This window comes from Argiope bruennichi, chromosome X2, assembly GCF_947563725.1.
Source record: "Argiope bruennichi chromosome X2, qqArgBrue1.1, whole genome shotgun sequence".
Taxonomy (NCBI): Eukaryota; Metazoa; Arthropoda; class Arachnida; order Araneae; family Araneidae; genus Argiope; species Argiope bruennichi.
Window position 1 is genome coordinate 48,292,516 of NC_079163.1, and position 25,904 is coordinate 48,318,419.

The 25,904-nt window shown below is 29.1% G+C and overlaps 1 protein-coding gene across 7 annotated transcripts in view; it reads right to left on the bottom strand.

Annotated features, from left to right (window-relative positions):
- Positions 1-25,904, bottom strand: part of LOC129960317 (CUGBP Elav-like family member 1) — a 1,029,875-nt gene that overhangs the window by 258,739 nt on the left and 745,232 nt on the right. For 3 of the 7 annotated variants that reach the window (XM_056073675.1, XM_056073677.1, XM_056073676.1), the window contains exon 2: positions 7,507-7,772. The exons of the other annotated variants lie outside the window; for them this stretch is intronic. In XM_056073675.1, the coding sequence (XP_055929650.1) occupies positions 7,507-7,710 (204 nt within the window). In that variant the 5' untranslated portion in view covers positions 7,711-7,772. The remainder of the gene's footprint in view (positions 1-7,506; positions 7,773-25,904) is intronic. 7 annotated transcript variants of the gene reach the window in all.

A 25,904-nucleotide genomic window follows, 5' to 3' on the forward strand; every position in this document is an offset into this window, starting at 1 on the left:
ATTTTGGGCCATCAATAATTTTAATGCAAACGAAATATAATATTAAATAAACGAGATTCCTAAAAACTATCAAGAAAACAAAGAAAATGAATAAAATTTCTGAGACGAGAACTAAAATTATGTTACTGCCACCTTCTCTACAAAAAACGAATGAAGTAAAAAGTAACAAATATTTCTAGAAAAAGAATTGTACATAGTGTTACTATGAAAAATTACCACATTTGTAGAGAATTCTATGTTTAAATTGATAATATGATCTTTACATGTATAACTTAAACATAAATTGTCTCCACTGAATTTTTATGCACCGTCTAATTTATAAGAACTATCCACCAATTCTTGGATTGCCCATACAGTTACTGGCTCAGAATTTACATCGACCCATTCCATCCTTTTCAGTCTTAGTACCTCCCGAAGTATTCCCCTATGGTTTGTCTCTACCAAAAATGCGAATCTCTTATAGTGAGTCCCTTGTCTGTTCAGCGAGAGTTTCACGAACTCTTTCGTTGGTTTGAGTCATCAAAAGAAATTAAGTCGAAGGCTCAACAATTCTAGGATATACGACGGTTAATTTCAACTAACGGCTCTTTTATCGTAGAAGATGCGGATCAAGACCGCTGTCCGAAGAAATGAGAAAAAGTTTATCTCCCTACGAACGAGGTCGGTAAATAGATTGCTGGAGTTTCGCGATTTCTGTAGAATGGTTTGAAGGAGACATTTAAGCCCAGCGAGTTCCGAAAAGTGCTTTCTAGAAAGCAGTTTCCTCAAATCTGGCGATAGTGGAACGCTTGGCTCCGAGTTATATCACTTTCCAATTTCTTAGACTTTTATTGACATCACGTACGATTCTAGGGAACTAGTTAATCTACCAGAGAAAATCCTTAGACATTTGCTTGGTCTTCTGGAATACCAGCGATTTTAACTGGTTCACTTGTGTTAAGGCATGTAGTTAGACAGCGATTTTAAGTACTCGAATCAACGAGAGGAAACACAGGTATTTTAAGTGATTAAATTTTGAAAAGGAGCGGCAGAGCTTTGTAGAAGGCAGATAGAGAGGAAATGGGCATTTATGTGATTAAAGGGGAATAACGGAGAAAGAGCTTAACAAATTAGTGCATTTACACTATTTAATCGTCTTGTATTAATGACTTGACATGATCTTGGACTTTATTTTTGCATGTTTATTAATAAAGAATTTGACATACAATTATGTCTAGGGAGGTGGTTGATATATATATTTGTTTATATATATTTTCGATGGCAATAAACTAATATTTCCAGATCTTAATTGGGTGTTTATCTCTTAATTAAATTTTGATTCCGCATTAGTGACACCATCTGGTAATAAAACTAAAAAACGATTATTCCGAAAGTTTATAATATTTACAATAATGAAATATAAATTACAGGCTACAAAAGAGAATATAATTTTAAAAAATTCTACATTTTAGAACACTATTACAAATGTGTTTTTAAACAATTGTTATTATTAAATTAAATTTATATTTAATCACTAAATAATGATTTGCTGGCATTTTTTTATTATATCTTATATTTAAATACAAATGGAACAAAAAAGTAAATTTTTGGAGGCATAGATTGGCCTTTCTTTCAATCAGCCAAGAAAGAAAAATTTGATATAGAATTTCACCTTGATATGAAAAAGCTGAGCCAATGAAACATGATGCATGGGAACTAAAGGACAGGCTCTTATTGTTTCACGACAAAAGGTTGTAAGATCCAACCTTTTCATTGTTTTAAATAGCAGTTACTCCGCAGTGCCTACAAGACCGACTTTCGAATCATCTATTACTCTCTAATATTTCACTATTTCACCTTCTGTTACTATTGCATTAAGAAGAATTCATGTAATAGTATGACAGCAGATAATCTAGATTTCAAAAAAAACAAAAAAAACATCACATTTAAAAAGCGCAATAACAGTTAACTCACTTTCCAATTTTTCACAAATATCGTACACCAATATTATATTTATATATATATATATATATATATTCCCTTTATGACTAATTAAGGTTTTCATGTATATCTATTGAATGTTTTTTTACAACCCCAAGAAAATTTATTCAAATATCAAGGGATTTAAAAATATTATTAATATTTCAATAGGTGAATGAATATAGAGAGGAAATAGGTCATGCAGAAATATCAGAATATAAGAAATAGAATCGAATGGAAAGACATATTTTTTCCCAACAGTGCGGCGATCTCTAATATTTTCGAATATATATGTATTTCTTTCCACAAATATTCTTCGATCTACGTATTAAATTTATTTTTTAGAAAACGTAGTGAAATAAATTTGTATCCGATGAATAAAAAGCATGGTATGTCAAAATACATAAAAAAAATACCTTATCGAAATAAATTCTCAAAACATACCTTTGAAAAATAAATCGTATTTTTTCAGAAAATACTTCAATTTCAACAATAAATAGTAGGAAATGTTGCTACCTGACCATATATGCAAAAATTTAAAGTAGTTCAAAAATATTAAGGCTAAGAGAATAGGGAAGAAAATAGGAGAAGAATTTTATATGCAAGTAATGCATCTCTTGATAACGTATTCCGTGGTGACTCTTTTCTCCATTACTAACACAGTAACAGAAATGGATCTCTTCCACTAAAACCACAGTATCTGCTGGAAAAACAATACTTCTACTTAAAGGAACCGAAGAGAGATACCTTCTCAAAGAAACGCTATCATAATGGATGTTGCTGAAGCATCATAAATGTGCTATCGTGAAAGAAAAAAAATTGAATGATAGTTCTCCGGTTGTCTTTGAAAATAAACAACTATAAGATAAAAGTACTCTCGTATCGACTGTAAGATAATAAATACTAAAAGGAAAAAAAAGGGGGGGGGGGTTGAGAGGGAGTTTCTGCAGAAGAGTTTTTGAAGGCAAAAATTCCTTTTAAAATACAACAGAGTTGGTCACTTTCTCAAACAATAATCCATTAAATTTAATTATTAGTAACATTTAATGGACTTTGAAAGCATATGCACAAAAAATCGCAATGCTAATACGCTTTATCAAAGAACCATTAGTATTTTGTTATTTGGTTGTTCTGACAAAGGCGGTGAAAAAGTTTTGCGTATTTCGTTAGGGGGAAAGGGTTTTAATATATTTTTGAAAAAAGAAAAAAAAATATGTTTCGCTTTTTGCATTTGATACCCTTTAGAGATAATTCGATTTGCTCGTGGAGATGGTTTGCTTTAATAGAACAAAAAAAGTTGATATCTAAAATAATGAGCCAGCAGCAGAGGAAATAATGTTAGATACTTTTTAAATAGTAGCAGAGCTAATTAACATTATTTTTGTTGATTTTAATGCCATCTGGAGTATTCACAAACTCTATGAAATTTACTGAGAATGAAAAGCTTTCAATTTTTGTATAACGAATGAGATTTTTTGTTCTATTTTTCATAATAATTTAATTTTTATAAAAAAATTATAAATGCCGAAAGATGAAAAACTTTACAAAAACTCATCTTATCTAGTATCTATAAAATGCTTACATCTCAAAATAACTTTTAAAGTAAAGCCAAAAATAGGATAATCAAAAACTGGTTTCTTTTTCACTTAATTAGTTTCAACTATTAGATCTTATAAATTCACTAATCAAATTTTTTAATTTTTATATACATTAATATAGTGTTTGAAATTCATGTTCAAGATCCAATCTATTAATGCGTTATATATAATGTGCGTAAATGAGATTTAGTGAACTGGATAAATAAGCGCAATACTTCAGTATCCATTGCTTTTACTGATGTTACTGTTCAGAGATTTACAGTTAATTATACATATAAGCAATATTTAAGTTGTTGCAAATAAAGAATATAAATAATTTGAAGATTTGTAAGCATTTATATATTTCCTGAATAATTTGTAATGAAAACACCATCTTACCTTTTTTGACCAATAAAAATAACGTGGAAAAATTTGCAATTTTTCTTTTTAAAATTGAGGTATGATCAATTACTGCAGATACATTTCATGGGGCATACTTTTTACACTGTAGCATTTACAAAATAGAAGAAATCGAGGAAAATGAGAATAATCAGAATAGTAATTTTCGGGAAAATTTGACGATCTGATTTTTCCCATCAGCATTTTAATACGGACAAATAATTCCTGAAGAAACTTTATTATTGTACGAAACAAAAATCGAAAATTTTAGTGCAATTTTTATTTCATCTTTTTATATTTGTACATATTTAAAAACAAATTTATTCAATGCTAAATTTAATATAATGACTTTCCCCGGTTTTTCTTTTCCGTGATAGATTCGTTCAAAAATCTTTTTGCTTTGTTTCCAAAAACCATGCCATGCATCACTAAAATGATCATTTTTTATAAAATCAGATTGGAGTTTCCATGGTAAAAACATTTGCAGGAATTTCTGATGCACTTTAGGGAATGAATTAAATGCTTAAAAAGAAAATTTGTTCTTACAAATAAAGCTGCAGAATGGATTATCGATTAAAAACATTAATTTTTTATTTACAAATTTCTCTATAGTACCAGGTTTTACCATTTTTTTAAGAGGAAAAAATTAAAATGACATGTTATAAGTAATGTTATGAGACTGAATAAATGTTTGATTCTATTTTATGGGACTAGAATCCAATGCGACCATGCAGTACATGCATGTATTAAAAGAAACCTTCTTCGCAGTTAATAAACATGAAAACCGTCACACCTAATGAACGTAATCATCAATTAAATTATCAGTATTTCAAAAAAAAAATAATTTTTTTCATATTTCATTGAGATTTAAATTAAATTAAATTGAAATAAATAAACCAATACATTAAATTGAATAAAAATTATTAAGAATGAGTGATTGAGTAAGTATGAGTGATTATGAGTGATTCTATAAACCCAAAAAAGAAAATTTGACTAGAAATATTTGACATCAAACCGCTACTTAATGATATCTTAGTACCTAAACAAATCTTTATAATCTGAATTATTATAAGAAATTTTTACATTGGTTTATTAAAATGGATAACTAATTCTGAATATCATTATTTTTTACAAATTTTTGTTTAACATGACTTGCTTCATGTCCGTAAAGATGAAATTTTGTGATCAAATTTTCACTTACTTTTTGATGTGTTATACTTTTGAAATTCTGCATGCAAATATATTCTCAATAAAATTCAAAATGTTAATACTTTCATACTTAATTATTATTCAATCCTATTATCCAATTAAATTTGATTCCAAACGAATTGCGAAAGATATTACATTTTAGAAGAAATTGATTCCAATACAATATTTATAATAATGAATTATAAATGAAAAACTAAGATGTAGAAAATAATTGAAATGAAAAAATTCACTTTTTAGCACACTAATAAAAGTGTGTTTTTTAAAACCGTTTTTTATTAAATTTACTTTTTAGCACACTAATAAAAGTGTGTTTTTTAAAACCGTTTTTTATTAAATTTACTTTTTAGCACACTAATAAAAGTGTGTTTTTTAAAACGGTTTTTTATTAAATTTACTTTTTAATACACATAAATTTCTTTATTTTGATAATGCAAATGAGATAGATATCGAGATATCGCATAAAAGAAAACTTTTCTCAAGTATTTCAAATTCAGCTCTTTGAATACTTAAATGGTTAAACCGCTAAGATCATATTGAAAGACGCGTGCCGCTAAACAAGAGCTCTACAGAAACTATACAGCTGTCTCTATCGGGACCAGATGTTGGAGAAGGATAGATGCCACACGAAGAGTTTCCGTTTGCTCGGCTTTCTTTCAATTTATGGCTTCATATCGGATGAAGTGGTTCAAGTTGACTTTATTATGAAGTGCTATTCTCTTAGCGCTTTTAAGGCCATTCGTAAGTGCAAGTTGCAATTGTGTTTCTCGCTTTTTTTTTTCTTTATAAGAATTCAGCATCCTGTTTTATTCTTTTATGACTTTTAATTGTTTAGTAATATCAGTTACGGCATCCTGTGCATTTGACCTATCAAGAAATCCTTGACTTTAACGAAGTCGCTTTTTCGAAAAATCTTAATCAAAGAATCAACTTAAACATTTTTGTGATTTTTCTTGTAATAATAATTAATACGATTTGAGACAGAATTTTGCCTTGACAAAGAAAAAATCCTTATTTTTGATTTATATGGCAAGAAAATTATACTTATGTTTCGTTCTATCAAAACAAAAAAATCGAAATGAACTTAAAACTAAACTTAAAGATTACTTTATCTTTAAATCAGTTGTTATGTTTCATTAGTCAAGGTCGTATATTCTTGACGAATGATGCATTGATGGAAGTTCAAATTGAAAGATTGATAAGATTTGAATTTTTGCAATTCAAATTTTCTATCTGAAAAAGTTAGACTCATGGTTTTTAAAACTAATGACTTTGTTGAATATTTGTGATAAGGAAAAGTTATTTAAATAAAACAAAATGCACAGTAAGTACTTAGTAATAAAATACATAAGTGTTTGGAGAAAAAATTTGATAACTACATTCAGAAATTGGAAATAAATAATAACTATAAAATTCATGCATCATTTTAGAACACACGTGCATTTTAATAAGGTAAGAAATTTAAATACCTTTAAAAAAGCAAAAATGTAATATAGCAGGCATTGATAAGAAAAATAAATATTCATTCTGATGCAAAAAGTTTATGATGCCTGAGCGAATGACGGTTATTGCCAAAACAACTTGTGGCAATTGAAACATTCTTCAAGATAAGTAAGATAAGAAAGTTTATTACCTGTATTGAGCAAAATAAAGAAGCTATGTTATGCGATTCAACAAATAGAATGAAATAAAAAGCGGGATACTTTAAAAAATATCTGTTAAGTTAGTAATTTTTATGAAATTCTGATAAAAATTTTAGAGAGACTTTTTTAAAATTCAGAGAAACGCTGTTAATTCTTATATTTAAAACTATGTGTATAGCTAAAAGTTTAGTTTCTAAATAGTTTGATACGTTTGAAGAAAATATTTACAATGAATGATGATTCTACAGCTCTATAGAATCATCATGAATTGATGATTACTTATCATGAATTGATTCTAATCAATTCATGATAAAGTAATTACTCATTACTTTATCATGAATTGATTCTATAGCTCTTCCACTAAACCGGTAAGGCATTTTTACCAGGCTCCATACAGAATTTCTTCTTGAATTCAATGGAGAGACTGTATATGACATCAGAGTCACATAACAAACATAAATGCGCAAGTCATGTGAAGCGTAACTGCTCGGTGCTTTACTTACTCCTGTGACGCCATGTCCATTTTATACCTGTGAGATCCGCAATTGAAGCCAAATTTAATTAGCTCAGCACACATGAAGCGTGTTACGTGAGCATAAATTGATTCTATAGCTCTTCCACTAAAATTTCTGAAATCTCATGCAATATTTAATTTTTAAACTACAGGTGATAGTAAGCGCTACTGGAAGTTTGCAGTAAAAGAAGTAAAAGACAAGAAGTACCAGTAAAGCAAGCCAAGGAAGCGGTAAAGGTAGTTGTTGCGTCGAAGTCCGGATGGCAAGGCCTCTGCCTTTGAGCAAAGATTTAGCCAAGAGGCTCTGGAAGAGCTGTTTGCTGAGTGCAGCCCGATTCACGGCAGCCTTGGCTTTCAGTCTCTTGCTGAGCCGTTTGTTCAGGTGCCTCACTTCCATCGAAGAACGAGTCATTGGGGCCACTGAGCCTGGGGCCTAGGGCCACCCTAGCTTCTGCTCAGTCTTGGCTCGTCGGGCTGAAATGATGGATGGGATTGGCTCATCAAACACGTCCATCAAGCACATATGCATACGATCGCAATATAGATTTCAGAACTGAATGCATTCATTTTTTACATTAAAAATATTTACAAATATAATTATATTATCATTCGTTCTGTTATTTTCTGATGATAAAATGAAGATTATCAGAATTATTTGTTTTTCAATCTTATTTAACCCTTTAAAGGGCCATTTTTTTCTAGTCATATTATGTTAAAATATTTTTAGGCTTGAAATTAGAATAAGAAAAGGGATTCATTTAGCTTATTAGATAAATTTAATTTGATTAATTAATTAATTTGGTTTATTATTAATTAAGTAACAAATCAAGACGCATCATTTTGTCCGAGATAAAGAACTGAAGCATCTAAGTTTCTGACCTACTAAAAAAATGTGTCAGAACTTATGCCAACCTACATAATTTCATACAAAGATTGATAAATTTGGTGGGAAGCATACTTCTAACGGCCCTAGAAAGGGTTAAAGCTGCGTTATTTGCACTTTCTACCTCAATTGTTTGACTTTTTAATACTGATCGCAAAATATAGGAATTTAGTGGTGCCATAAAATAATTATGATTTGATTTAAATTCTCTACATCCAATTACAAGAAAATGAATTAATTACAGAACTATCAAAGATGAAAGCCTGAAAAATTATTATTTTTAAATATTAATAAGCATATTTTTTATTCATTCCCAGTTCAGGAATTGAACCGGGATATTTAAAGAATTGTAAAATAATATAAGAAAATCAATTTTAGCCTTCACTTATAATTACTAAGTAAACGTTAATTGCTATGCCTCGTGTATCATTGACCAGTTTGAAAGATTATTAAAAATTAGTTTTCAAATTTCACTAAAATAGCAATGGCAATTTTTAACAAAACAAAATACATAAATAAAAATAAAAAAGCTGATGCGATTTGAAATGAACTATACGAATTTCAGTCAAATCAAAGATCTCAGTTCATTTTTCTTTTCGTTTTATTGTAAAAATATACCCACTTTAGACATTATCGAAAAATAATCATCCGATGAACACATTCAGTTCTGAAAAAAAATTGCGTAATATTGGTGTGACTTTCATAGTTATACAATCAGCACCCGTTAAGTCTTTAAAAGCTTAAAACAGGTATAAAAGAATTTCTAGGTCTTTAGAAATAGCCTTTCACAATGATAATTAATTTTCTACGAAATACTAGTTACTACGAACATCAAAAACGACCGAGGATTTAAATGACCTATCCTTTGGTTCTATTTAAAGATTTCTGATGACTCATTCATTTGTACAGTGAGAAAGCGAGAAAAACGACGGATAAAAAAAGAAAAAGAAAAAAAAGTTAAAAGAAATCAGGTGAGAAATTTAACAGCCAGTGCATTTGGATTAAATGTAATCAGTATTTCATGTTAAACTTAGGACGAAGAGATTTTTCCCTTTTCTAAAATGCGAGTTCTTTTAATCTAAGTTAATGTAGTTAGTAAGTACATCAAGACTTTCCTCGGATGCGTGTTGGGGGAAGAGACCTTAGAACACGCAACTTCATGAAACTGCAGTAAGTCTGCCGAGCGTTAATTACTCACATTCATTACCACAGCGCAGATATTTCGGAGTATAATACATCCATACAATTGTAACGTCAAAGTTATTTGGGTGCTTGTCTTACCCATTCTTTTAACCCATTGTAGTAAGTCCAGCCCTTCCTACACAGTGATAGGTATCCTTGACTTTCACACCGAAGCAAACCTGACAGTTTCACAAAATGAAGTGGCATAAGTGTCACAATGTGGAAAGCCACAAAGCCTAGAGTAATTCTTGTTGGAACGCCAAGGCAGTATACGGTTCGTGAAGATCCATCATCCCAAGGCATTTTGTTGGAATAAAATTATTTTCAAGACGTAGTCGCAGAAATTAATCTTCCCAATGCGGTCTTACCACCTCACACTTCGAAAACGTCAAGTCAACCTCTCTCGCCACTCAAAACTGAGAAGACGAATTCTGAGAGTGAAATAATTCTTGGGTCTGTGCGAAGAATATTTTGGAATTCAGAGAATTTGCTTCCATGAGAATACTCGCTGGCTGGATAAGAAATATGGCAAAAATTAGAATACCTTTACGTGGATACCTATCAGAGACGGATCACGAGTTCTGAAATGGAGGAAGGCCGAGAAATACATTGTTGCTTCCGGCGGAAAAATTGGTTGGTGCTTTCGGTTTCTTTTAAGTAAAGCGATTAAAAGTACTTAATTAGAAAATTTCCATATTTTTGTATTAGTTTAGAAAGGATAAGGGAGAAGTTTCTTTTTTAAAATGTGAGTAAGAGCACTTAATTATGAATTCTAGATTTATTTACTACCGGATATTGATAATGGCTAATAAAATATTTAAGAAATGCTTTCAAATATTTGCATAGTAGTCACTCAATTAGGTAAACTTAAAGCGTATTTTAAAAGCACGTTTTAATATTCAATATATAAGTGAATTTTCGAAATATATTCAGGTACAAGAAGAGATATTAATTTCAAATAGCGAGTTTAATAGCCTACTGAGAGTTTTAAACCTAACGAATATTTAAAGAAAAACAGCTGAGTTTATCAATGTGTTTTAATTCAAAGAAAATTATCGGGATTAATAACATTTTTAGTAAAATTGCAATGGATGAATAATACCGAAAGTTTAAAGAACATTCAATTGATTTATTTACCAAAAAATTTGAAATTTACCAAAGCACGCAATTAAATCACATAAAAAAATAAATTCAGAAGAAAAATCAAACTTCTAAATTAATCTTAGAAAGTAATTAAAAAATTTTTGTAAATAATATATATATACTCTGGACGATTTTTGGAAGATAAGATTTATAACTTCAACCAGTAATAAAGAGTCTAGTTTATATCATGCCACTAATTTAATTTTTTATTAATAGAAAATAATGGCCTATCTAAGCAAACTTTTAATGAAATTGAACAATAGGAATAAACAACAGTAAAACATTTTAATCAATTTTGAGAATCTAACGTTTCTTTTTTGTCAAAATTCTACTTGGGGTTAATGTATAAAATATTAACAAAAGAGGAACAAAAAAAAAATACATTTTAAAAATTTTGCTTATCAATAATTTTTTTTTAAAAATATACATAAAAATAAAGTTAGGCAACATAATAATGATGATAATTCAATTCATCATCTAAAACTTCTCAGCAGGTTAATTCCCCCCCCCCCCAAATATTTATTTATTCATAGCATCAGAGAAAGATGTTAAACGAATGACTAAAACTAATAAATCTTTTTTTTTATTTGGTTAATTTTTCTTTTCAAAAAAGAGTCTAAAGTTGATGTGAAATTTTTAGCTCAAATTATGAAGAAAGATGCTAATTTTCTTAGTTTTGCGGCTAATTTGTGCATAGAAAAACCCTTCTTCTTTACATATCAAATGGTTTATTACACTTAAGCCTGAATAAATATTTTTATGCTTTTATTTTTATTTCTAAAAAAAAAAAAGAAGAAGACGACTTTGATATTTGAGAAGCAAACCTTCAAAGCAGAAGGTAAAATTTTTAAAAATGTTCTTCAAGCGAAAATCTCTTTTTAGAGAGAAAAACGAAACCTTTTCACTTCGTTAAAAGACTATTTTTCATTTTTTTTACAGTTCTGGCTTCTCCAAGTATTTTATTTAATTCTGTTTTTTAAATATTTCTTTTAACTCAAAATAGGATATCGAATGGAATAAGTATCAAACTTTATATTTTAAATAAAGAGAAGAAGACAGTGTATTTAAACGCCCAGAAAATAAAGCTAAGCATGACAAGAAACTTTTATTAAAAAGTAAAGTAAGTATTTTTATGCAGTGAGTAAAATGAATAATTTATCAAGCATGTAATTATATGACTTTTTCATACGGATCTTAGCAAGCGGAGAAGTTTTGAGAGAGTTTCATTACTATAAAGAAACTGTAATTTTTATTTAATTAAATGATAAAATAAACAAATGAAATTGCAATTTGAAGTAAAAATGGAGGTCATTTTTTTACAACCTGAATACCTAAAATGATTTATATAACATGACAAAACTTAAGAAAACTTTTTTCTTGTTTTGAAAAATGAATTGAAAAGTTCTTAATATTTTCAAATGAGCCTTGAAAAAATTATGAAAAATTCATAAAATGATTACAAATGATTAGTTTACTCTTACAAAATATGGGAATTAACTGCATTAACAAAATAATTTATTTTTGTATATTATTTTGAAAATAAGATATGTAACAAAAATGTATGAAACAAAAGTTAAAAAGTAACTGTCAGACATTTCCCTTATCTGTGCACATCTATTAAACTTTTTCTACAGAATATTGGCGCAGCATAGCCAATAGAGCCAACCAAATCTGGCTTTTGCACCACAAATCTCAAATAAATTAATTAGTCGTTATATTAGTCTAAATGCCAGAGAGTAGAATTATAATTTCTCAAAATAAAAATACTTTTCTGAGGTAATCCTTATGATAGAAATAAAATAAAAAATTAAATAAAAATAAAGATATAGATTTTTCATTTGCTTTAAAGGAATTAAAGTAATTTAGTTCACATAAATAAATTATTAAGTTTATATATATATATTTTTAAATTCTTGAATAAACGGAAATTTTGTTTTATTCATGCATATTTTTCATTTCAAACAAATAGTATTTTCTCAATTCAAATTTAAATTAATAGACATTATTGATCAACTTTAAAATATATTCACTCACTCTAAAGAATTTAATTTAATCATTCCTTGATACTGATATAGAAGTTACACAGTACAAAAATTTCCTCTGCCAGCACACTTAATACCTTAAGTCACTAAATATATAAATTCCCCTTGCATAGCTGATCTGTCTGTTCTCTAATTAGCCAGTAAATAATTTTACTCCTTTCTCGTGTTATATAATCTCATGCTGGATGAATAGATTTATAGTTGATGAAGGATGCCTAGAAGGGCATAACTAATCTTATCCCCTAAAAGCCTGAAGAGAGGAAATGTACTTTTTTTTGTGCATTTTGTAAATGTACTCTTGCATTCGCAATCTTAATTTCAATAAAAGGATCTTGCATACTTCAAAAGTTTCATTAATTAGTTACGTTATTCATATCATTAATCTATTAATTTAGGATTTCTAAGATTAAGTTATTTTAGTAATGCATCAAAAAATAAAAAATGACAAGAAAAAAATTTGTTTAATAAATTGACCAATATATTCTAATCTTCTATTGTGTAGAAACGTTTGCAGAGAATTATTTCTTGAGTGTTTCATTAGGTAAGAAATGGGAGATGCATCATGGGAATTGAAAACAGAAATAAAGTTATTTCCGGAAACGTTAGAGCTACCACGATATAAATTTAATGTAGATTTAACTGTACAAGAAAATCTACATAAATATAAACATTAATTCAGAAGCAGTTCTTATATATAACGAGGGAATCAAAGAAAAGAATTCGATTATTAAGATAAAAAAAATAGCCAAAATGGGATAAAAATTCCTCGAAAACTGAAAGAAAAAGGTAAGTTTTCGAAGGATAAATAATAATTAAAGTGAAAAAAAGGAGTAAAGGATAGTGAATAAACATTAAGGTGACTATGAAAGCTGCAGAGACAAAAAAATGGACTTGAGAGTGTGGAATGTTTAATTACCTAATATAATTAACGATCTATATTAACAGTGAGAAATACACACACTAGTTCTAGTTTTGCGAGCGAAATTGACTTGCCATTAACGCAGTGCCGAAAAAGAATGTTTTTAATGTTGAAATGAATCTAATTACAACTGATTTTCCGACGAAAGCGAAGAAAAAAAATGCTCCCTTACGTTTCTTAAATACTTATCTCTCTATCAACAGAAAAAGTTTCACTGAAAGCTATAAAATGTTTTCGCTCAACTAGATGCTGAAATCAATTACTACATTCCAGCACCTGTTGCTGAAAGAGGGAAAAACATTTTTCTTCTTTTATATGCAAATTCCCATTCATTCAATTGAGCAAAGAAGCATTTGATGCTAGTACTTTTTATACTTCTTCTAGATGACTTAAAATTCAAATCTAATTATCGGAGCTGTACGAATTTCTTATTGCTGAAAGAAATACACTCGATAATAAATATTCTTTCAGTGATTAAAAAAATTCTAGTCACGCATAAAATAAATATTTATTACAGGTATTGATTACTTATTTGTCAGCTGTCTGAAAGGAAAATTGATTTCACTTTTTACAAATGATTTCGTAAATGAGAGAAGGGAGAAAATAATTTCCTGCAGTTATATTTTCTTGTTATTAAAAATTATATCCATATCATAATTGATAAATAAAATTAGGTAAACATTATTTAAATAAATAAGATGTATAGTCTATTTTTACTATAATTCATCTTTAAAATGTGTATTTTGCTTTAAATAGACGAATCAGAAATTAAAATTAAATACAATTATTGAAAAAAGTAGGAATTTCCTGCTGCTAAAGGAAATACTCTCGATAATACACATTTTTTTCTGTGATTAAAAAATGCATAAAACAAATATTTCATACAAATTGGGATTAGTTATTTGACAGTTATTTTAAATGTAAAGGGATTTTATTTTGTTTATAACTTATTAAAAGAAAAGGACAATTGGAAAAATTCACTTTTGTATTTATTATTGTTATTACAGCTGAAAATAATCATAATAGAATTAATGAATAAAAAATTAAAAGGAAAGAAATTAAATTAAACTTGCTTAAATAAATATAGATATTTCATGTAATAATTTTTCATAATAATGCATCGCTAAATAATGTGTATGTCTTTCTTAAAATAAATAAATAAAATTACCAGTGAGCTTCTAGCTGCCTTAAAATTCAAATCTAATTACTAGCTCAGCATGAATGTCTTAGCACAGACATAAATAAACTCAATAATAAATATTCTTAAAATCATTAAAAAACGGGCAATACATAATATAAATATTTATTTCAAATGCTAATTTTTTTTTAGTTTTCCATTACTTTACATGGAATTTAAATTTTCATATTCCAGACGATTTTCTAATGCGATTAAAGAAATGAAAAATTCTTGGTTCTTTTAGTTATAAATTAATTATTATTAAAAATAATCACATTAAAACTGACGAACAGAATCAAATTCAGATTGATTAGATAAATAAAAATGTTACAAGCTTCTGACTTCTCAAATGAAAGTATATGTTTTGCTTAGATTAAAAATGTAACTAGAATGTTTTCATACCGATGCCTTGAAATAGTTTTTGATTTCTTTCTAAAAATTGAAGTTCCATGCGGAACAGATTTGTTGCAACGTAAGAAGCCGAAGAGAAAATTGTTACTTTCATGAATTTGCAGATTATTTGTCTCATGACTAATTAACACAATTTAAATTAAAACAGTCATAAATTCATAGTTAATTATTTCAAAATTTTTAAAAAATATTTTCAATATTATTTAAAAATTTAAACATGTTTGTCACAATTTAATACATTTAAAAATGTTTGATATTCAACAAATCATCTCATAACTTAGATTGTATTTAATAAATATACACTTAAGTATATAGTTTTATTCATATTTATTTAGGTAGTGATTTTAATATCATATACACATACATTCAATAAAAAAAGCTTTTTATTTTATAGCTTTCTTTATTTAAAAAACATGAAAACAGAATCAACATGTAAGTACACATAGAATAAACATGTAACAGTATACATGCAAAATTTTTTTGTTTAAAAAAACTAAAAAGTGACAGTGCATGCAGTGACATACATCAAAACATCCAGAGTGCAACACTGAACATTCAACAGCACCATATGAAAGAATTTACAACAATCACACAAAGTAAAGAAACAGTTTGAAGTGCAACACTGAACCAATCAACAACACCTTATGAAAGAATTTACAACAACAATCACACAAATTTAAGAAAGAGTTTGAAGTAAAAACGCAAAATTGTATAGAAGTTCATTCTTTGGTGATCTATTAGAAAAATGTCAAGTTCCTAAGCTTCCAGATGCGATATAGTAGAAGCTACAATTTAATAAAAATGTCCTCCTAAGTGGTGAAAAAAATAGTCATGCTCTGTTGCCTAACCTAAATTCCTAACGAAAATTTCTGACAATACAGTATTCGCAAAAAGCGACGTTTTCCCGAAATTAATAGCATTCGATAATTGATATCCTTATTGAAAGTTGCCATTACCTTATTGCAACGCACGACTTACTCATCAAATAAGACAGACAACGTTATTACAGTATCGAGAGTACACATTGCAGACACTGTCTCACTGGAGAATGCAGAGTGAAGACATTTTTAATATATACTAGAAACATAATAAGTCGATGTTTTTCCTTACTGAAAACACCGGGCATCAAATCCACGAACTCGGTTGCAAAAGACTCGCTCTGCAATCCCTACACTACAGCAGCTATTTTGTTGCACAATACACAAAATACGAAACTTACAAATATTTTTTAATTTTCTTGCATATTTAAAGATGATATATGGAGAATGCACATTGAAGACAATTTTAATATACCCTATAAGCATACTACGTAGATGACTGCTGTTCCCGAAAACACTGGGCATCGAATCCATGAACTCAGTTTACAAGAAGCTCGCTCTGTAATCCCCACATTACTGCAGCTATTTTGTAGCACATTCCGGAAAATACGAAACTCACAATTTTTTATTATTTTTTTGCATATTTAATGACGATATTTCATTAAATAACGGATTTAGAAGCCCTCATTGAAGAGAAAAATTACTATACAAACAAGTACGAAAATGTAAAACAAAAGTGTACTACCCAAGGTAATTAATTAATAACTTGCGATTACTTTCAGAGTCCGAAGTAGTCAAGATGGATCAATACCATTGCAATTTCACAGTTGTAAAGAACAGTAAAACAGAAAGCGAACTCAGTAAACATTACAATATCATCAAACGTCAGAACTAAGTCGAAAGCGCCTCAAATGGGAGCAGGAAGAACGAAATCAAAAACGGAAACAATATTTTTCTTCTGGCAGCTTTAACGGATAGTAGAAACATTTATACCTTCCATTTTTCTACAGACACGTAGAAAAGATTTTACCCTTTTCTTTTTTTTTTTTTTTTTTTTTGTCCTTTAAAAAATAATAAAAGTGGAAAGAGGCGAGGAAACAAAACATGTCAGACCAACGAGGATGACAACCACAAGAGTTTTAGAATGGGTAGGAAAAAAATCCTGACAGCTACGACGTCGGCTATAGCTCTCCATTTTTGTCTTTTTCATAAGGAATTTTCGATATTGACATGTTTGCTACGAGGAGACGCTTTCGTCAGCATTGTTTCTGCATGAGGGGAGGGGAGGGGAGGGACGAGAGGAGTGTGTTTTCTAGTTTGCACGAGAGGAGAAATGAAAACGGGCCAAATTTAAATAGTAATCCAAGCCCCGCCAGGAAATACCCCATTTTTCATTCCTGCGTTCACTTCCAGTTTCGAGCTTTCGATCCGTCAAAATTAGAAAACGTAACTTTCGATGGTTCAGGTTTGGGTACAAAATGAAATATTTAAGAAGAAAAAGATTGCAAGTTGGAATTACCTACACTTAAAAATACGAAATGATTGATGTTCGACAGCGAACTGGCGGCTTAGTGGTGGAATCGGAAATGTGTAAGGAGTTGAACACTTGAGCGCTGCTGGAAGTATTAATTGACTTTAAGACTTCGCCTTAAATGCAATTTCGACACGTTATTCCACGGAATAAAAAGAGTGTCTCGTGTTTTTTTTTTATTTTTTTTTTAACGAAAGAAATATTTTCAACACATTGTATCCGTCTGCCGATTTTTGAATTTATTTTACATAATACTTATTTTTGGAAACAATAAAACTTTTATTGAATTTTAAATGTTTTCCTTTTAAAGCTACTCAAAAATCATAGATTTATAGAATTGTCAAAGTATTATGTTAAACCCGATACAATCGAAATTGTAATAATATTTCAATAGCGTTTCAGCTATTATAAAGTTCTACAGCTGTTTGAGAACCACAAAATTTTCAAACTAATCGATAAATAAAATCAAATAATTTAATACTTTATTGATGAGAATAAAGAGAGAAAAGTATAAAATCTTCGTCAAATTTCGGATAACTAATAAAACCGAATTTTTGTTGTCTAATTTGGTAAGCAATTCTTTCTGATGAATGATAATACATAAATACATCTTGATTTCATACAAAAGTAATAACCCAGATTTAGATTGTTAAATCAAAATAATATTAAAATTAAAGTATTTTCTGTAAACTAGGTTTATGACTCAGAAATTTATAATTATACTAGATCTTCTATAAAAAAGCAGACGTGTAATTGTTATTTAAGATGTGCCAAGGCAGACATTGTCTTATCAACTTCATTTGGATGAGAAAAAATATTTCTATCGATAAACTTTTGCGGTTGATTATCTCATCTTTTTATGCTTACACTATAGTTTGTAGACAGAACGAAACATATCATACCAAAAATATGACCAAATTGACACATTGGTGGTATTCTGTTTTACACATTGATTTAATTTTGTATATTTCCAGCACAACACGAAACCAATTAAAGCTGCAAATTACTTGATTATTTAATGTGCAATTAATAGAATTTGATGTATCTATTATTAGAGCTTTCAACTTGCAAATGTTTCAGCTTACTTAAAGTCAGCTAATTAAAAATTCAACATATTATTACATTATTATTACTTCTTTTATCTTTCTGTTTGATTGAAATTATAGACATTATATAATTTTAAAATTTAAGTTGGTATGCGATTTTGGAGCTTAGGAATATTTTCAACCTCGTCTTCAAAACTCATATCCCACACTGATGATATACAATTGAAAGTTTGATCCAATCGCGTAAGTGAAAGTTTACAAATAAGATTTTAACTAAACTAGTTTTTAATGAAAAAACACTGCTTTTCAGCAATTATTCTGCCATTAATCATAAATTTAATTTTTATTAACTATTATTATGCATAATTAATACGTCACTATCATTTATATGCGTGGATAAATATTAATACAGCGAGTGTCGACAAGCCACCATTAATTTCAAAGTTTATTTTACATTTTATAACCACTGAATCATTTTCATCTCGAAGACTAAAAGCGTTTTTTGAACACATTTTATTTAAATTCAAAATTTCATTTTCTTTTACTTTATGAGACAGTTACCCACAGTTCCACCTCAGACAAATTCCACTTCTCAAAAACTAATGTACACAATACCCAATGGCGTTACCTTAAGAGAGCAACACGTCTTCAAAGTGCCGAGAAAATAAAGAAAAACGAGTAAAATGTGAAGTAAAACACACGAAATAAATAAAAATACATCACGCCCTCCCTCCACTGCTGGAAAGAAAAAAAGAAAAATCCACCACTTCAGAAGAATGTAATCACATTTAGTGTTGCTGTGACCCCACAGTTCCAGTTAAGTAAATAGTGAGGTAAGAGAACTAGTGAATTCAAGTGAAGTGAGAAAGAAGGTGGGGGGGGAGAAGAGAAAAAAAAGAAGGAAAAAAAAGGGGGTGGGAAAAATGTGGATGAAAAGCTTAGGGAGGGATCAACCAGAACTTTTATAGCTGCACCATCTAAGGATAGATTTGAAGTAAAAAGAAATAGTCAAGATGGATGAAAAGGATATGTCCGCAATAACTATGCAAAGAAAATGTTTGAAGAGAAAGTTGAGCTTCTGTAAAATCCATTTCACGAGATGTCATATATTTTCTCTCTTTCCTTCAAGGGTCATTGATTAGAATTGTCGGGAGAATTACACATTGTTATTAAAAGATTAATACTATCTATTATATATATTAAACTAAAACAATATTATTTTTTACTTAAGAGAGTTTTAATATAGAAGGAATTTCATTTTACGAAAAAAAGTAAAAAGTATTAATTCAGATAGTCGCATTTATATTTTTACTATGCCCTTATTAAATTCTAAATTTTCTTCTTTTAAAAAAATACTGGATCTCGAAAGTTTAAGACATTGGCAGGTAAGAAATAAAGAAAATATAGTTGAAGTAAGTATTTTCTTTTACATATTAGAATTTCTTTAAAAGATTATAGATTTATTAAAGTAATATACTATCTATCTATATGAATACGTCTTTTTGTCGCATTCGTATTTAAACTTAAAACTTCATAAAACTGAATAAGAAATTTAATTAAAGACGATTTTAATAGAATTTTAATTCAAAGATCCAGGCAAATCTTCAAACTTTATACGATTTTTTAAATTCCTACTCTCCGTTCAAAAAGAAGAACAGTCTAGACGATTATTATGTAGGAGATTTTATTCAGGAATATGCTGCTTACATTCTTACTAAAAATTTTCTGAACTCTGAAATACATCATGCCAACAGTTAAATGAATGTCTATGCGAATTCAACATTTTATTCCTGAAAACCGCTATTATGAATTATACATGCGTAAACATTATTAATATGAAACAAAATTCAGATTTGATTCGAAACAAAAATCACTCGGAAATGTTTTCGGATCAATTTTTAAGTAAAAATAAAGAAAAAGAAAAAGAAAATGGCACTTGGATCCCCTTTTGCACCTTTAGTAAATAATGTTAGTAAGTATTTTAGATGTTTTCTCATTTTAAAAGCTATTTTTTTATCATTTTAAATTTTGTTAGTCAATACTTTAATAAAACGCACGTGCAAAAAACTTTTATCTATTGGGTAAGTCTAAACGGCCTTGTTTCAGCATCAAAATTTTTCCAAATCAACAAAAAACAAATCAATGTAACAATACAGGCCTGAAATGCATCCAATTTTAACCTAACACTATTTTTCAACGTCACCATGCCATTTATTTTCTCAATGTCTATTTAAGTTTTGAACACAAACAACATTGAGTTTTTCTGCGATTAACACACGAGCATAATGTGGCGTATTCATTTTAAATATGCCGTACCGCTCAAAGCGAAACTAAAACAATAGACTGAGGTATGGGAGTGAAAAATTCCTATCTCCGATTTCAACTGCCAAGTGAGTGGAAGTGCTGGAAAGAGTTGAACAAAGAAAGCATTATCCTTACAGTAGAAAGCATTTAAATGGACCATGTATGCGTCATTCCGTCAAGAGGAAGAATACTTGAAAGAGGGCGGAAAATCGCAAAGCAGATGGGTTAGATGTCGCACCCTCTTGGTGTCGTCTCATGAGTATGCGGACTGAAAAGAAGATAATGCGATTTGCTGGGGGGATACCGAGTTTGATACAACAGTCAAGGTTGATTAAATTTGAGGCTATTTGCTGACTACAAGGATAGGCTTTGTTGTGAAAATTGTTAAATATATCATTCTACCGCTACCATTACCGCAGAAGAGACGAAAGAGCCGGATCTGCATAGGCAGGATTAAACAGCAACGGATGCTAATCAAGAAAGCCGTTGTTAACCGAAAGAAACTTATTGTTGCAGAAGCTAAAAGGGTCGGAAATGGAACTATTTTAAGTGGACTTCTCTTTGTAAGTAGATGCCGAAAGGATAAAATGTTCCGGCATATTAAAGAAGAGGGTGGCTACTGTTTATCAAAATTTTATCTAATAACTATATAAAACTAGCATATCAGACGAGTCTCAGACGCATGACCACTTACAAATATAAGATTCTCTTCACATGTATATTATAAAAATTAAATCTATTAATTCAATAACAAATATAAAACTAACATATTAAACATGTATCTAAGCTGAACTTTCAGAAATTTGGGATTCACTGATAAGCCTAAATGTTTTACTGGGAAAATCAAATAGTATAAAAGTCAGCTATCTTATAAAACAAAACAAAGAAAAACTGCATTATTTATTTTAGAAGCCCAACATTTTCTAGGTGAGTTTATAAGTCAAACATACCGAGAAAGGAATAACTTTAAAATTTGATAAAAATAACGAGAATTAAACTTGCTTGAATTCAGAAATTGATAAACGTTTGAAAAATGAATATCTGTATATCTCGAAATGCGTCAAATTTGCATTTGAAATCAATAATCTCATGCAAACAGAAAAAAAAACCCAAAGAACTTTCTTTCACATCAAATAAATTTTGAAATAAACGAATTTGGATCCCTCAACATGTCAGTGAATTCATGATTCACTTATACGACTTAGAGAGGATACAGAGAAGTGAAAGTATCAAAGAGCACAACATGAATAAAATCTATTGATTCAAATGATGTGCAGTTTGGCGTGTTCTATTGCATAATTTTTGAGCTAGTGACATTGTTACAAAGTTTAAATTGTTAATGATGGAAATGAAGATTAGAAGTTAATAATAATGAAGAACATAGGATAAAATAAAAAAAAATCGTCTAACTGTCAGAGTAACTTAAATTTCAGAATAATCTTACTCCATTCTAATATGAATACCGAATATTGACTTTGGTGATCGTGCACCAAAAATTCGTTTATTATATCGGTTTCAGATTAATAAAATTAACTAAAGAAAAAGAAGAATTTTATAATTATAAAATGCATCTATTTCAAAAAAATATAACTACTTTATTTTACCTGCCTTCGATATGATTTTTTGAGTTAGGAGCAATTAAAAGATAAGGTAATATATGTCTATGATTAAAAAAATACATGTTCAATCTACAATTTAGGCATATCTTAAAAAATTTCGAAAATTTAACCTTAAATATTTATTATGTGATTACTTCTTCTTACCTTAAAGTGCATTTAAAATATAAATAAAGAACTAACTACTCTACTTTATTTTACAGTTATAGTTTTTATAAATCTTTTTCATGTTATTTCTAACACGGAGCCAATTATTTAACTAACAAAGCTCGCTAAACATGACTAAGGCATAAAAAGTAATGAAAAAGGGAGAGCTCTAATTAGCAGATGCATCTTGGTTCTTCAGTAACAAATAAAACATAATGACGGTCAAAGGTGTATAAATTTCTTTTACTGCTTGCCATTGAAAGAATAAAAAAGTGCTGATATAATCTGTGCTGATAATAAGCTGGTTATTCATTTGGGAGAGGAATGTGGTTCAATACATTCATATGACAATAACGAGAATCAATTTGATTCTGCTTTAAGAATAAATTTCTGTGCTAGTCTTTTAAAATCGTCTGAAATGGAAAAATGCTTTTTTTTAATGATTTCTAGCAGACAGAGGTAAAGGTATTTCAAAAACTTATCGGAAACACACAAAAAAGTGCCAACCAATTGCAAATAATTGGAATAACAAGAAGAGTATTTTCGTATCAGGTTAAAAAAGGTAAATCTTACTGATCTAGAAGATTTAACAATAAATTCTGAAACAACAGCTTACGAAAGTTCACTGTCATTTGAAATCAGGAAATTTAAAATTGAAAAGTTAGAATTAGATATTTTTTACTTATTGAAAACATTATTTTACCAACATTAATTTTAATCAGTTAGTTTACAGTTTAAAACTACAACCAAATACTGAAAAACAGCTACTTTTTACATTTATTTCAGAACTTCAAACGAAATTACAAAATTTTATTTTTACCCACAATTTTAACTGAGCCGATTATTTCAACAGTATTAGAATTGTCCATATAATATTATTTCATTAAACGAAATTAAGCTTCAAATTCTGCAACAATAAACAATAATATTCTAAATTTAATTTGAAATGTTCATTTCAATTTTACAAAGTAGCATTAATTTATTTTCGGTTCTGGGTAATTTTAATTATTGAACTAAAACTTTTGCATCAATTAAACTAAATTAAAAATACTAAAAGAGGATTATATTTGTTTATTTTAATACATTATCATAAAGTTTTATCCATGGCAAGATTATTTTTTCATAGAAATAAAGATAACTACCTTTTTATAAATTCAGAAACAAGTAGTGAGATGTATCTTACCATTACAACTGGAGTAGCAATTCGAGAAATAATTGAATTTAAACGTTAAAAAAATTGGAGATCATTATTCCATTTAGAATTCTCATTTTATTGTTATTCAGAATAAAACTTTTAAATGAAATTGCTTTGGATTATATTGAATTATAAATAAATACATCTTAATTTCTATTGAAATTTTAATTTGCAATGCAATATTAAATTAAATGCAGGGATTAAATATGGCAATTATGTAGAAGCAGTCAGTGTAATTGCAAATAAAAATAATCACATAATTAAAAATGAACAATTACGCAAAATTTCTGACAAACTTTTGTTCTCAATTAAAATGCATATTTAATAATGAAAATGTATGGGAATAGGAATGAATTAAAATGTTCAATCGCTGTGAAACTAGGCTTATGTTATTTTCAGTTTTGTAAAAAGGAGTGATTATAAATAAAAGGGATTCGAAATGAAAACGGAATAAAATATTAATCAAGTCACGTGTAAATATATAGAATTAAACATTTAAAAACCAAGCGAGCCTCTCTTATTATAAGAAAAAGAAAATAATTTGGTTATTCAATTCCCGGATATAAAGTATACAAAGAAAAAAATTCTGTATTTTTATTTATTTTCATATTTTAATTTTTTCAAGTCTGAAGAATATTTTCCAGTTATTCTTGCCTATCCGTCTATTTGTCAGTAGACAAGACAGTTCATAAACGGAACCATATGGTCGAAAAAAATAGGTATTGGTGTTTATTACCAGAATTATATATTTGCATCAGAGTTTGAATAAAGTCCGTCGAAGCCGCTACCACCGCCGCTTATTATTCATATGTACGTGAAAGTGATAACTCAAAATCTGATAAGACTAGATACCAAAATTATAGATCTATGTCATGTTTTGACATTATAGATTGAAGAGAGCACCACATTGTGTTAGTATATGAGAAAATACAGGAACATTTCTTTTATATAATGCTTTTAGTAGAACATTGATTATTCAATTTTTTTATCTCTTTTTCTACACAACTCAAAGTTTTATTCTTGTGCTCCAGTTCCGTAAAACTTAGAGGTAGTTCTTCGCTCTTGGTGTGCATCTGATCTCACGAACACAATCAAACCGGGTGTTCTCTAGAGTGACCAGAAACAACCAACTCTAACGTAAAGGCATTTGCTAATTTCATTTCGCTCTGTGAATAATTTTCACCCGTTATTGATTAACATTCTTTTATGACTAGTCTAAAATCGCATAGTGGAAAAAAAAAATCAAAAAATTCATACCGATTTCCAAGGGAAAATCTTGACGGCCTGCTTAAAATATCTCATATACGTATGGAAAAAAGTCGGCATAAAAAAAGATTCGAAGGTTATTTGTTTGCATTCCCTGCCAGGTAAAGTTAGAGTCAACACAACATCTGTAAAAATCCAGGGAGGCTTCCCCTTTTTTTAGAGTTGATGGAAGGTATTTCTTTTCGGGGCTGAAGCCGCAGGGATGAGCTGTCAGTTCTATCGAAATACACAACGATCATCATAATATTCCGAGCAATGCTTTTCGCCACTTCGTGCCGTAATGTTTTATTTATTTCCGGCTGCTTAGGATCTCCCAACTCAGCCTTATTTACGGCCCTAAATCGTTCTTATCGGCTCAGCTGTGTGACCTACAAAACCTCCTCTACCCCAGCCCCAGGGGCTTGGCGTCTACCCTTGAGCCGAACCATCTTTTTCCTTCGGTGTTCAGTGACAAATGGGTTGAACCACCCACATCTGAAGCAAACAGTTTCAGTGGATTTAAGCAACCTTTTATTTGAAAGATTCTTTCCGTTCTTCCAAGAATGGGTGGAGATGATTTGGGCAGGTGAGAAAATCGAGTATCCCACTGGGAAAAACACTTTAAGGACAGGGGACGATTCTTGATTTCACCAATCATTCCCTTACTTAGACCATTAATGCTGTTACATTGGCCAATGAGTTTTTAGCTAATCTTAGGAATTATTTTTCATGAAAAATGTACTTTTCATGAAAATGGATTTGATATATCAGATCTACTTGTTGCGAATAAGTAACAAATGCATATAATGCTGTGAACAAATAAATGCCCAGATTCTTTTAAAATATTTTATTCTTGGTTTGCAATTATTTTCATAATTACAAAATTAGTGATATTACGTTATGAAAATAAATATATTTTCTAAATTTTTGATGATTAAAATTATTTT